Below are 13,530 nucleotides of genomic sequence, written 5' to 3'. Positions count from 1 at the left end.
GCCAAGAGGGCTTCAGGTACTGCTCCCATTTCCAATTGTCCTCCATGCAATTTACAGTACCAAGCTTTCTTGACCTTTTTTTCCACATGTTGGTACTAAACTGTCTCAGCTTCAATTGTACAAGATCAAATCTTACGAAATCTAGAAAGGGCAGAGTCAAAACAATTAGAACAGTTAAGATTATCTCGCTAAAACATAAAAACCGTCCTAGATTTTAGATGAATATAAATCTGCTACTTACTGGTTTCGGCATTTTTCTTGTTTTCTGTAGTCTCCTGTTCACTTAAATCTTCCAAAAACTCTTTGCCCCTTCTGCCAAAAATAAAATTAAGAGGGTTGTTTTTAAATGAATCAATGATCACAGTAAATAGTACAAATTCCTATACAAGAGCTCTACATGTACAAAACACACTTCTCAGTAGGTGACATCTAGAAAGAGCAACTAATTTAGCCAGAGCCAGAATCTACACGTCTCTAAGCAGTAACATCCTTCCTAGTTTCTGTAGAACATTTATGCAGTAATGTTACCATAAAGAGACAACAGTTTCCCCAAAGTGCTACAAATTCTTTTAAAGGTTCTGTTATCATACATCATTGACTATTAAAAACCTCTAACATTATTTACAAGAAACATCATAAAGACAAAAAACCCGCTCTAATAATTTTAAAGCATCAAAACTTTTATTTCCTACCTATAAAATAATTTGCTTCTCTCAGCAAAAGAACAACAGTAATTTTTTCCAAATTAAAATAAATGCAAATACACCAACAGTAAAAAAAGGAAGAAATTCTGCTGTGCTTAAAATAACACTGATTTTTTCTTTTTAAGCAGAAGGCTATAAGTTATATCTATGTGGTGATGAAAGTATTCACTATTATTTTTCGTTCCAAAAAAAGTTTTTATGCCTTGAAAAAATATGCTTGCAAAGTTATTGGGAGGTATCATCCTACCTCCTTTTCAACTCCTAACTTAGAGCAAGCAGCTAGTCACCTTCCGGCACACATTTACAGTAATGACTTCCACAAATCAGACTGTTGCTGGTTTGCAAGGAGCATCACAGACTGCACTGTTTTCAAAAGTAATATTAACTGGAATTACTCTTATACGAAGAAAAATGACTGTGACATGCTAGTCAGAATAATCCGAGATTTCAGTATTATAACTCCACAGCTACAACAGATGAATAAAATCTTTAGAAGTGCTTAAAAGAAAGCAAGAGAAAAACAGAATACTTGAGAGCGATCCAGTTATCAAAACCAAGCTTTTGTATAACTGATCTTTCATTCATAAGGAAAAATGAAAAATAAAGTATTTTTACAAAAAAAAATAAAGAACAAAAATTTCTCTGCTTCTTGGCAATAAAAATACAGTAAATATTAGAAACATTTGCACAGCAATTTAAGGTGCATTAGCACTTTATTTTTTATTTCTTCTTCTAATCTGTAGAGATATGTTTGAAAATGGGCTAAAAAAACAGATAAAGGATGAAAACAGAACTTAAGAAGCATAATTGTTGTTGGCTGGTAAAGAAAACAAATGTTAAGACTAAAGATTACAGAAACAGAGATCTAATGGCATAATTCAGATATGGAACAAAACTGGTGTTTAACAAAAAATCAGCCTGGAAACATTAAAACACTGTCCTAAAGTTACATTAACTATGCTATAACTAATCCAGCCCAACTCTAAAGGTATAATAATACTCTGTTTGCCTAGCGTAAAGACAATTACATTCCAGCAGATTTTTTTAATTACAGAAGATACTCTAGAGAACTGGACAGTATCAGTCATGTCCCAAATGCAGGCTCGCTGCCTGATGTGCTGTGCCAATTCACACACTGAGCCAAGGCATTTCCATTTCTTTATTCTGATCTGCTCAGAGCAGGGAGCTGGGCAGGAACCCACCAAAGGCTGGCACCCCCATCATCCAAACTTCACACCTTTCATACATTTTAGCAAGCAAAGAAGTCATGCTTTATTGGCTACAGGTCACATGGCTCTCTTCTTGATCAACATTTTACCTTCTACTGGTTCAATGATTCTCTCATTTCTGCCAATCACTCCACATGCTCAGCCATTCCCCTCTGGAGTCATGGGCTTAGGGAGCCAGCAGGCCCTGAGTTGTGGCCACAGTCACCCCTGCCAGAATTACTTTTTCTCCACTTGGAGCTGATTCAGCACAGTTGCCGAGTTGGCTTTGTTTGTTTTTCCCTTATCTTGGAAGTTCTGCCAAACGCCCTTGTGGCTCGTGAATTCTGCATTCCCTGTGCCCACTATCAATGGAACATCTTTCTTCCAAACTTTGCTAACTTTCCCCTGGGTCTAAGATGGCTGAAGAGTGTCAAGCCCCAAACTTTAACAAGGCAATTCTACTGGCAAGTCATTTATCTTTCTAACACCTGGACATCAGCAGTAAGACTACTGTTCTAAGATACCGTTAAATATATCCTTGAACATTATGAATACACTTTTCCTCTATTCCCCCCCTCTGCTTTTAACCACAAAAGCTTCCCGGGGAGGAAGAAAAAATTGGCTTTTGATAAACTCTGGCTTTTGTTAAAAATTTAACAGCATGTTTCCCTTTCAGAGAAGAGACTGCCTCCTCTTCTCCCTTCTTTCCCTAATGTATACCTTGGAAAAATTCAAGAGAATAACAGAAACCAAAACAAGCTTGGCTCCAATATCTGCTAACAGTTAGCAGGATTCCAAGCTGTAGTAATCCCTGTGCTCACCTCTGACAGCAGAGGCTCAATGCTTGAAAAACTGAAGGCAGATTGAAGCCCTAGAGTTACACTCAGCTAATTAAGGATGCAAAAGCTAAATTAGATTCTCATCCACCATTTTGTGAGCGTGCCAACTCAACAGTGCCAAAAGGAACAGAAAGTAGCACAGCTACCTTCCTGTGCCTTTAGTTACAGAGCACTGAAAAGAAGGGGTATGGTAAGATGACTGATAAGGGAGTCCAGTCTCCAGGAGAGCAATGACAGCACATGGCACAGGACCAAGATCTGTGTTATCAAACTATTCCTTTCTGAGGTCTTTCTAAGAGACAACGTGTCTAGCAATTTCTACAATGACTGTCATACCCTCATACATTTTATCACCACAAATTCATTCATAAACATGTCCCAGATTTTTGCTTTGGGATTTACTCAAACATTTTGCTATAATACTACCAACAAACCAAAAAGTATTTATTTGAAAACTTACTTTAAAACCTTAAGTTAACTTTTAAAATCAGAAATGTGACTACAAAGTTTTACAGGTTAATCCTATGTCATCAAACCACAATTGGGAGACATGTTTTCACATGCAAGAGAACAAAGATAACAGAAAAAAGCAAGAGTCCTCTTAAGTAAAACTCAATAAAAATGAAGTCTCACTGTTAGTCCCACAGACCTCACGGGCCTAAGAAATTATCACAGTATAAAAGAAACAGAAAAAAAATAAAATCTATGCAAAACAAACAGCATCCCATGTATTTTTTGTTGAAGTGTCTGCATGCAGTATATTTTATAAATGTAAAAAAAAATCTATTTCTTTTTTTAAAATTTAGCCAAGTATAAATTTATAGCCAACTGTGCTGAACTTATTTCTATTGTTTTCATTTTATATATAATACAAAAAACCAACCTATGTCAGTCTTACAATATATAGTACAAAAAAACAGCCTGTGTCAGCCTGAGTATGTTTTCATATTCAGTTTTCATAAGTTTTCATATTCACTGTGCAATTTTGAAACAGTACAGTCACACAAATGCATTGTAACTATTATATTTATATAGAAATCAAGAAGATCTTAAAATTGCAAACATTGACATCAAATAAGCACTGAATAGAAACCAAAAATCATCCTATCTTTCCCAATCATTGGCACCAGCTAACATTAAAAACAAAACATGAGAGAAACACTGGGCCAAAAGAAACCAAAAATTGCAGCCAGGCAAAATATTGTGTATCTCCACTGTTATTACTGGAGTGGCAGTTCGCTTTTGCTACTAATGCCAGTTCAGATAAATTTATATTTAGCAGATGCCAAATTCTTAACTTTGAAGCAACTAATTACTTACACTTACTTTAATCTTAACACTCATGGGAAATGGCATTGCAAATAGTGGGGAAAAAAAAAGCCCTAGCAAAAAAGACCCCAGCCAGCTGGGATTGGGAATGATATTCCTTTTGATTCCTGCATTCTGAAACCAGCTTGTGACCTACAAGGCATAAAGGCTCATCACTTCATTTAAAATCCTAAAGGTCCCTCTTCCAAGTCAGGATTAACAGGGCTGTGACTTTGCCAACTTCCTACTGCTATAACACTCAGGACCTTCAGAAGTATATGCAGTAATGTGGACTCTGGACCAAAGCAACAAAAGTATCAGCAGGCTCCACAGCACAAACAGCTAAAAAAAGTCATCCAGAACATCAAGAACTCTCTTGAAATGAAAAGCTGTGATTTCAATTAGTTTCACTACAAGGCAGTTGAAATTTTTAAATCAGTATCATCCAAGTTTTGAGTTATGCCACAGAAAGCAACAAATAAAGCAATTGTTGAAAGATGACAATGAAAGCTTTCTTCAGAAAATGATGGTGCATAAAATGCCTGATGCCAAAATTCTGTCAAATAATTTATGCAGCAGCTGTTTTCAAAAGAAACATTCATAGACACAGCCATGGGTCTGAGGTCAGGTGAGGATGGGATTGCAGGCAGAAAGCTTGAGCAGGATGCTTGGCTGGTAGAGAAGCAACACTCAAAAGCAGGATCCCTGTCTGATAGCTTAGGGCCTTCTCTCAGAAGCAGCCCCTCCAGCAGCATCCCTCCTAAGCTTGAGCAAGAGGTTTACCATCTGTTTCCCTAAATACAGATAGATGTCAGGGACCACAGAGCTTTACCCACAGCAACATGATTCACTCATTTATTAACAGAAACTTATTTAAAATTAATATACTACTTCTTTTCAAAGTCTTATCCCATTCCATTTTTTGTGGTACCTAAAAGTTTTAGATCTTTGCGGGGGAAGCAATAGGCAACTCACAGGCCATTGGACCTGACTAACTGGTCTCAGATTTCTACAAAAACCTCTCTCTACTCCCAAGCAGTCTGTGAATGTCTGCAGGGCAATCATCTTTCACACTAACAGCTCCCTAATGACACACTTGCTGCAATCCAATAAAGAAGTTCATTTGCCACAGACTTTACTTCTGCATACATCTTTTTCAGACGGACAGAGCGACCGCCTACACAGTTGTCTGCAATATAAGCAAACCAGGGCGGGAACTAAAACAAGACATTTATCTCACCAAAAAAAAAAAAAAACAAAAAACAAAAAAAAACAAAAAAAAAAAAAAACCAAACAAAAAAAAAACCCCAACCAAAAATCTAACCCTGAATTGTACACCTAATATGCAAAAATTGAGATTTGATCAGTGCTAGATACCACATGCAGAGTTTTACACGCTTTTTTTTATATACTGTATCTTTCCCTTCTTAAAACCACTATTTCCCCCAACCCTCCCCGAAACACCCAAAATAGGCTTGCTGTGTCTGAAAAATAACTGCAATAGAACTAGTACGACTTATGTATTCAATGTATCTATAGGAAAATACATTTTGAAGAGTTAGCATTTCTTCTAAACTGGACTTCCTGTCAACTTCAGAAGCAAAATGAAAACCTGGCAGTTGCCAATACAGTATTCAATTAAAAGCAACTTCATACCAGTCAAAGAATATTTCTGCACTACTTGCAGTTTTGCCAGTTCATAAACTGGTATGTTTTAGACATGCTACATGATTTACATACACTTAATATTTATTGAGTTTAGTAACCTTAACTTCAAGTACCCCCAAATGCACTATAGGAAATAATTCAAGGATTCTGAAGAGTCCTACAATGATAGGAAGGCCAATCTTACCATTGGATGCACCATCAAAAATGGAAATCATGAGTATAAACTGATAGAAGTACTGTAGCTTCCAAGTGCAATAATCCTCTCTCTAAACATACAGTTAGCAAAGAAATAGGACATGTACCCAGAATTTTGGGTATATCTCATCTCAAAGTCAAGTACTATATTTTATGAATGATGCTGTTAAGTCTCTTACAACCAGTTCCATAGAATAAAGGAAACCTATGAACTGGCCACTCACCATTCTCCATATGAACTAGCTAGAGTTCTTAAACTGCAATGTACTCGTGTAAAGATTAACTGCCTTTTTGGGCCAATGTCATATTTCTTTTTCTTTGTACTACATGACTTGAAGGTTTCACTTCACAGAGTGATTAATAAATATCTAAGGCAAAAGAAAGCAAAGAAACATTTTTTATATTCAAAGTACAGCTAAGTATTAGCCTATTGGTACAGTTAGCCAACAAATGCAGTTCTTTGGTGTTGAAAGGAAAGAGTTCACCTAGGCTCCTTCAGCTCTGGAGTAAACTTGCTGAGCATGCAGGATACACTGGGTGCTGCTTTAATGGATCAGTATCTTTCCACAATCAGTTCTTTCTCCAGAAGTTTGTATAAAAGCTTTGTTTACATTTACAAACTTGAAAATCCTCCCTCTCCTCTACTCCCACAGACTTATAATGCAATATAAAGCGATAGGACAGCTTTGATGTATTTAACACATCCAAGAGAAAGACATCATGCCTACAACAACTTTCCTCTTCACCTCTGGCAACAGAGGCAGCCCTTCTCAAATGTGGAGCGAGGCTGCTGAAGAAAAAAGGCCGTTCACCTATCCTGGCAAAGGCTAAAGGAACCCTGCCAGGAAATGCCTTCTCACGTCATAACATCTACATGTCTTACCCTCCTGGTTTTGCAGCTCGTAGGTGGATCTAAATCCTCACTCTCTTTACAGCTTTACCCAATTTTCTGTGAAACAACCTTTTTCTGGCAGGACTATTACCATAGCCCTGCAATGGCAGAAACAGAGCAGAACTCTTTTTGTCATCTCTACACACACTTTCACCCCTTTTCTTTGAGTCAGCATTCAACAAAAACTCTCTGGACAGCTTCAGACATGTCACACCATGTCATTATTTCATGCATTTTCTAAAGATGTTCCGCTTTTGCTCTCCCAATTTCCCAAGCTAGTAGAACAACTGTGTCACTTGAGTACAAAGCTTGGAAATACGCCACTGCCTTGCAATTGCCATTTGCTGGGAGGCTGCTTATCTGGGAACACTGCACTGACTCGCAGTTTATTTTTCTCACAGCCCCTCATGCTAAATCAATAGATCAATAGAGGCAAGTCCTATAATCCAACAAACAGTTGCTACTTGTGCCATCTTTAACGATTAAAAACCAACTTCATGGCAGCAGCCATAACGTTACCGTACAACAACTCCACATCTTCCCCGGGAGCACACGTTGCCCAGCAGCGCTGTGCCAACGCACCCAGGGCTGACAGCAACAACCGCATCTCCACAATCTTCTCCATGTGCGAGGCGCTGCGCAGGCACACGCGTCCCCAAAAACGCTCCCGTGGCACAGACACGGCGACAGGCATCGCCGATGGAAACAAACCAGAGAGACATGTAGCGATACATCTGAAGCCTGACCCGAACCGGCCACAGAGGCTGAACTACATAAAACTCAGAAAATGCCACTCCCGTAACTCAGTTTGAAAAACTGAATCTTTTTAAAAGCCTGTACTAGAAAGAGGAACACGAAATACTTGTCTAGGGTGTTAGACAGACTGGAAAAGACAGCTTAACAGCACCTTACAACCAAAGTGATTAGTTGTGCTGGCATGGAGTCCAAAGAGATTTTTTTTTTCGCGTTCAGATTAAGAAACTGACAAAAGACAAGTGAATTCCACAAAGTTGAAACTAAAACCCCTTATCTGCGCTAAACTTTAAGCGACAAGGTTAATTACAAATGCCCACGACTTCTACAAAACATTAATCCATTCAAAAAAACAATGCACAAAGGCTCATTCAGGGCCGCTGCGCCCATTACGTCGGTCAGTACTTAAGGACTCTTAAAAACGCGCATTTGTCGAAAACAATAGACAGCAACAGATGCTCCACAGCACTTGTTTATGAAGTAATTCCTTATTATTCTCCCACACGGCCGCACTCAGCTGGCCCGACCCGACTGCCACATGTCTACTACGGTGTAACCTGCCGAGCCGCGCCGCTCGGGGACATGAATAATGCAGCGGAGGCTGCGCGGGCACGCCGGGGGCGCGCTCCCGGGGCCCCCCGACAGAGCGGGGCGAGCGGGGGCTCGGCGAGCCGGGTCCCGCTCCCGGGCGGAGGCGGTGTCCCGCACACGAGCGGCGCGGTGCCGCGCTCCCGCCGCCGCAACAAGTCGCCCGGTGCCCCCCGCCCAGCGAGGGCTACGGGCGGGCTCACGCCTCGGGTTGCCGCCCCCGCGCTGCCCTCCCGGGGCCCCGCTGGCGGCCGCCCGCGCACCCCCCGCCTCAGCACCCCGCCTCACCTGGGACTCCGCTCCCTCCGCGGCGCCGAGCGGAGGGGGGCGCCGAGCCCCCGGGGCAGGGTGCTCGGGGCGCGGCGCTCTCCGCTCCTGGCGGGGCGGTGTGTCCCCCCCGCCGCCCCTCGCAGCGGGGCAGGAGGCGCTGCGGGGCCGCCCCGCGCTGCTCGCCGGAGATGCGGCGCGGAGCGCGGCGGGCGCTGTGACAGCTCCGCAATATGGCGGCCGCCGCCGCCGTTCGGATTTTCCCCCCTATCAGATGTGGCTCCTGCGCTCGCACTGCGCACGCGCGGCGCGGGCGGGCGGGCATGCGCGGCGCGCGGCGCGAAGCCGGTGCCCGGAGGGGCGCGGGGGCGGCGGCCGCGAGGGGCTCCCGTGAGGGACGGGGACAGCTCGGGGAGCGAGGCTCCTGGCGGTGGGGGACGGAGCTCCCGTGAGGGGACGGCGGGGTGAGCGCTTTCCTTCTGAGACCGCAGGCCCCTCCGTACGGGTTGCGCGCCCCTCCGCGCGCTCCGGCGGAGCCGGTGCTCGGGGACCCCGCGCAGCCCTGCCGGTGTCACGAGAGCCTGTGGCAGCTGCTGCAGCGGCAGAGCCGCCCGCCAGAAACCCCCTGCTCGCTTGAGTGAGGAGGGGATGAGGAGAAGCAGCTCTCCCGTTAGCGCGGGCGGGAAAGGACAATCTCAAAAAAGGCTTCAGCCAGCGAGGGGGAGTTGGCGGCGTGGTTTGGTTGGGTTTTTTTGGTTTGGTTTTTTTTTTTTTTTTCCGTCCAAAGCCCCGCCAGGCATCGTGCCGCCTTTTAGGCAGGCGTGTACTCCGGGTGCGGCGGGAGGCCGGGTGTCTCGGCAGATAGGGTGGCTCGGAGCTGGCGATGCCACCGCCCCGCGGTGCGGCGAGCAGCACCGGGGTGAGCGGTGAGCCAGGGCTGGGAAGGGTCGAGCTGTGATGGCTCATGAGAACAGGGATGCCTTCAGGGAAAGAGCATGGAATGCAGTCTGAGTGGAGAGCGCTGACCCTCTTCTTCGTATCATCGCAGTGATGGGCGTTCTCTCTTTTTTCCATCACTCAGTCGTGTGAAACAGTCACGCTGGTGGACGGGATCACACTTTTTTTTTTTGATATTTTTCTCCTTTTTTTGTATACAGTCACAATGGGAATGTAGAAGAAAATAGCAGTGAGGAGAATCCTTCTGAAGGACAGAGAGGTTGAGGCAATCCCAGCCCCCACTGTGCTTTCTCAGTTTATTTTTTTTGCAAGGAAGTGAAGGTGCTCCCGGAGCTCAGTGGCAACCCAAGCAGGGAGGCCAAGCAGCAAAGCTGAGTGCAAAGGGATCCACTCGAGCTACCAACTCTGAGTCATGCAGCTGCTATTAATACACCTCACCCTCTGGCTGTCTGATAAAGAGAGGTTGGGGGAAGGACTATGAGGAATTTTCAATTTAAAGCTGATTCAAAAAGAATAAAAAGAACATTCTGTGGTGAAGTTGAGATGTGGAAGAGAAGGAAAGCAGCCTGGCAAAGAGGGAATAATCTCCCAGAGAATTTGTGGGAGCCTCACTGACTAAATATTTTAAAATTGTTTTGACAAAATTTAAAGAACATTCTGATAACGTAAATGACCACATAATACAAACTATTATAATATTAAATATTGATAGAAACTTGAACATAATTACTTTTTTGGGAGACATTTATTTAATTTATTCATTTTGTTGTCTATTTCAAACTGGCATTTATCTTAAGTCATCATCACAGAATCTGAACATCTCAGTCTATTAAAGGTATGTTTAATTTCCTCACATGGGCTAAAATTTCACTTCCAGCTTTGTCTGTGCCGTTTTGCTCCAAGGAAGAAACGACAGTGGCTAATTCCTTCTTGTCTCTGTTGTTCTTCATTGTAAAGAACATCCTCGTGTCAAACAGTATTTTGCAGTACATTAAATTTCTAAGGCATCTTGCAGTGTCTGCAGATACACCGTTTCACGGATCAGCCACCATTAGTGTGCATTGTACTGTTCCCCGTTCAGATGGCCTTTACCTGCAGGTCAGAGCAAGGGAAATGCAACAAACAAACAAAATGCAGAAAAACAAACCCTGTTTCATTCAGCCACTTAAATAAATTGGCTATGATTCACTGCAGTGCACAGATAAAATGTGTTTACTTTAGTTGACCGAATTAAAGGCTTGCTTTCTTCTCAAATAGTCCGTTCTGAACTGGCTCAAATGTAGGATTGTTGCACTAGGGCTCAGTTTCATTACTGGTGTTGATAGCATGTGGAAGCCAGTTCCTTTCAGTTTGTGCATTATCACTGCAGGATATGCTTTATCTCTTATCCTGTTACATGAAGAATATTATTGCTCAGAAATGTCAAGGTAAATAATAGTCTTATCTTCCTTGTCAACAGTATAATGTGGTTTTCTTCTCACCTTGCTTCCTTAACAAGGTGTAAAATTGCAGTTTGTCTGATAAAACAGGGCAGTAAAAACAGAAGTGTAGTTAGAGATCATATTCTTTGTAGCCATGAAACTGAATCTACAGAAAGAACTACAGGCAATAAAGAGGGCTTTCAGATACCCCTATCAACTCACATTACACAGTTCTTTAAGAGGTAGGTTATAAAGATAAAGCTAATGATAAGAATGCCCTAAGTGCAAGACATAAAAGTTTGTCTTTCAGCAGTAATGCCAAAGCCCAGCTCTTCATTAAAAAACAGATTTTAAACTTCTATTGCCTGATCTGAGAAATCAATCCTAGAATCCTTTTAGAAAGTAATGTTTTTTGGGCCAAGGTTTCTCTTTTTCAGTGCACCTGCAAAAGCATAAAGCATCAGTCAGTGAATACCCAGTTGTGTGTTAGAATCTACTTTTATTAAAGCCAAATGTACAGTTCAAGGGGCATTTACTAGAAAAGGCATTTTGGAAAGGAGAACTAAAAAAAAAAAAACAGCGCCATGAGAAATTTCTGATTTTCTTTTTTTATTTTCAAATGGTATGCAAAGCACCTTGACCTTACCTAATTCAATTATGATTTATGCCAGCAGCCTGGATAGAAGTGTAGTGCTGCCCATACCATGCCCCTAACGTGAAGAGTTATACATGGACTCAGCCTCCATGCCTGGAAGGCAGCCATTCTGGGAATAATTATACATATGACTCAACACACACATACTCAGCTATTAATATGTTTACAGAAGCAGACCTGACATTGTCTAAAATTATTGCAGGGTAATTTTACTCTTACTAATTGCATGGTCTAAAACCAAATTGCTTTTTCTTTTGTTAGTTTTTGGATAACAATAAAAGGATACATTGTGATAATGGACATTAATAGTAATTATTTTTCAAAAAAGTATGTTAGATTACCCCTTAAAGTCCTTGCTAGAAACAAACGGAATTCAAAGTATTCTGTAGTCATCAGATTAATCCAGTTCACAGATACTTCAAATATTTGGTGAAATTACAATAAATGTCTGAAGTAATAGTTTTTATGTCTCTTGTTAAATTTGTCTGTCATTTAAAACTAAATGTATCTAATTCCAAAAAATATTTTTCATGCATGGTATTAACATACCAGATTTCAATAAAAATGAAAGGGTTCCAGTAGCAACACTGAGAATTCCAAGTTGCCTTTGTTGCATGCATATGTACAGTCTTAGCTTTGATCAAGTTCAAAAAGCAAAATATGGCATGATCCTGGGGAATTTGGATTTTCCCTTTCTGAAATACCATGGGTGTCTGAAGCTTATTTAGGTGTCCTCCAGGGCCAAGATCCTGCACTTGGGCAGCACCGCCAGAATCCTCAGCTCCAGTGAAGAAGTCCAGGAGTCCATGTCCAGGGTAATCCCCTGCATGAGTGTTGGAGTGAGGGAGGACAGACCTAGTGTACCAAAAGCCATATGGAAGGTGGACGCTCCCTCTTCAGAGACACACAGTGGACAGAAAGGATAAATCAGCACCTGAAAGCCTGGACAAAACACCTGGACAACAGTGGGCAGGGTAATCTGCTGAGCTGCAGTGTTGGCAGCTGGCTTTGTCTTTCACCCCTTGATTTGATCACCCGGCTGAGGAGACTTAGCCTCTATTATTGACTGTGAAGCCTGGCTGGCCAGCACACACCTTTCCCATTGAAAATCCAAAGAGTTGTTTGAAAAGCTTTGTCCAGCAGCCCAATCAATTCCTGCCAGTGTAAGATTTAAGAACATTGTTTCTCTTGCTGACTGTGCTCAGGGGAAGCCTAAGACCCGGGTGAGTAAGAAGCCCAAAGGCTTTATCACTGATGGTCTGTCACACGTGGTGACTTCTTCCACCAACAGATTTTTGGCTTTTCCCTGGTATTTAGTCCCTGGTACTACAGCAAAGATACCATAGTGGTGTCCACCTATTGCAGAGTCAAATCTTAATACACAGGGAGTAGCAGAATCACTTGTAGAAGACTGTTTATTTAAGTGCCAAATACGGATCTCAGCAATCAGCAATTCATTCTAAGTGAATCAGTATTCATATCACTTGGCAATAATTTGCTCATTACAAAGTGTGTATTATGCAGCACTTATATTCCATCTATTATTTCAATCACCTTTATAATGCTATGATTTTTTTTTTTTTTTAACTCGGTAATTGTACAAGAGACAGGTCAACAAATAAAGCTGCTTGCAGTTAAGGTTGGGGCAAGCTGTCTGATTTCTTGTGTCATGTCACCCAAGCATTCCTTCACTGATACATAAGGTTGTCATCTAACAGCTGACACTTAGCTGCACTTCCTGCTTGCGTCCACTTAATATTTTTATTTCATTCATAGTTATAATTATTCTGACAAGTACAAGTTGTTCTGTAGTGACAGCACTGTTTTTTTAGTGGTGGTGTTTATTTAGATAGATTGTGGCAGTAGCTGTGTCATGTCCATTGCACTGGAAATCAAAGTCATTGATAACCACATGCACTTCAGCAAAATAATGTTATAACAAAAATAAAATAGTATATAAGATATTAAGCACTTAAAGGCACCAATCCAGACAACTTTTTTGAAGAATCTATTTCTGTAGGCAAAAAAACCTAAAAAATTAATATGATTACCAGGGAATTGGATGCAAGTCTTTG

The 13,530-nt window shown here is 41.8% G+C and overlaps 1 protein-coding gene across 1 annotated transcript in view; it reads right to left on the bottom strand.

The window, feature by feature from the left end:
* Positions 1–8,722, bottom strand: part of RDX (radixin) — a 44,842-nt gene extending 36,120 nt beyond the window's left edge. Inside the window, exons 1-2 of the mRNA XM_054651083.2 lie at positions 8,444–8,722; positions 242–312 (exon numbers count right to left, since the gene is read on the bottom strand). Of these exons, the coding sequence (XP_054507058.2) occupies positions 242–253 (12 nt within the window). The 5' untranslated portion in view covers positions 254–312; positions 8,444–8,722. The remainder of the gene's footprint in view (positions 1–241; positions 313–8,443) is intronic.
* Positions 8,723–13,530: the final 4,808 nt, after the last annotated feature.

Source organism: Agelaius phoeniceus, chromosome 2, assembly GCF_051311805.1.
Source record: "Agelaius phoeniceus isolate bAgePho1 chromosome 2, bAgePho1.hap1, whole genome shotgun sequence".
NCBI lineage: Eukaryota > Metazoa > Chordata > Aves > Passeriformes > Icteridae > Agelaius > Agelaius phoeniceus.
The sequence above is the reverse complement of the archived record's forward strand: the minus strand, read 5'-3'. Positions and strand labels throughout refer to the sequence as shown.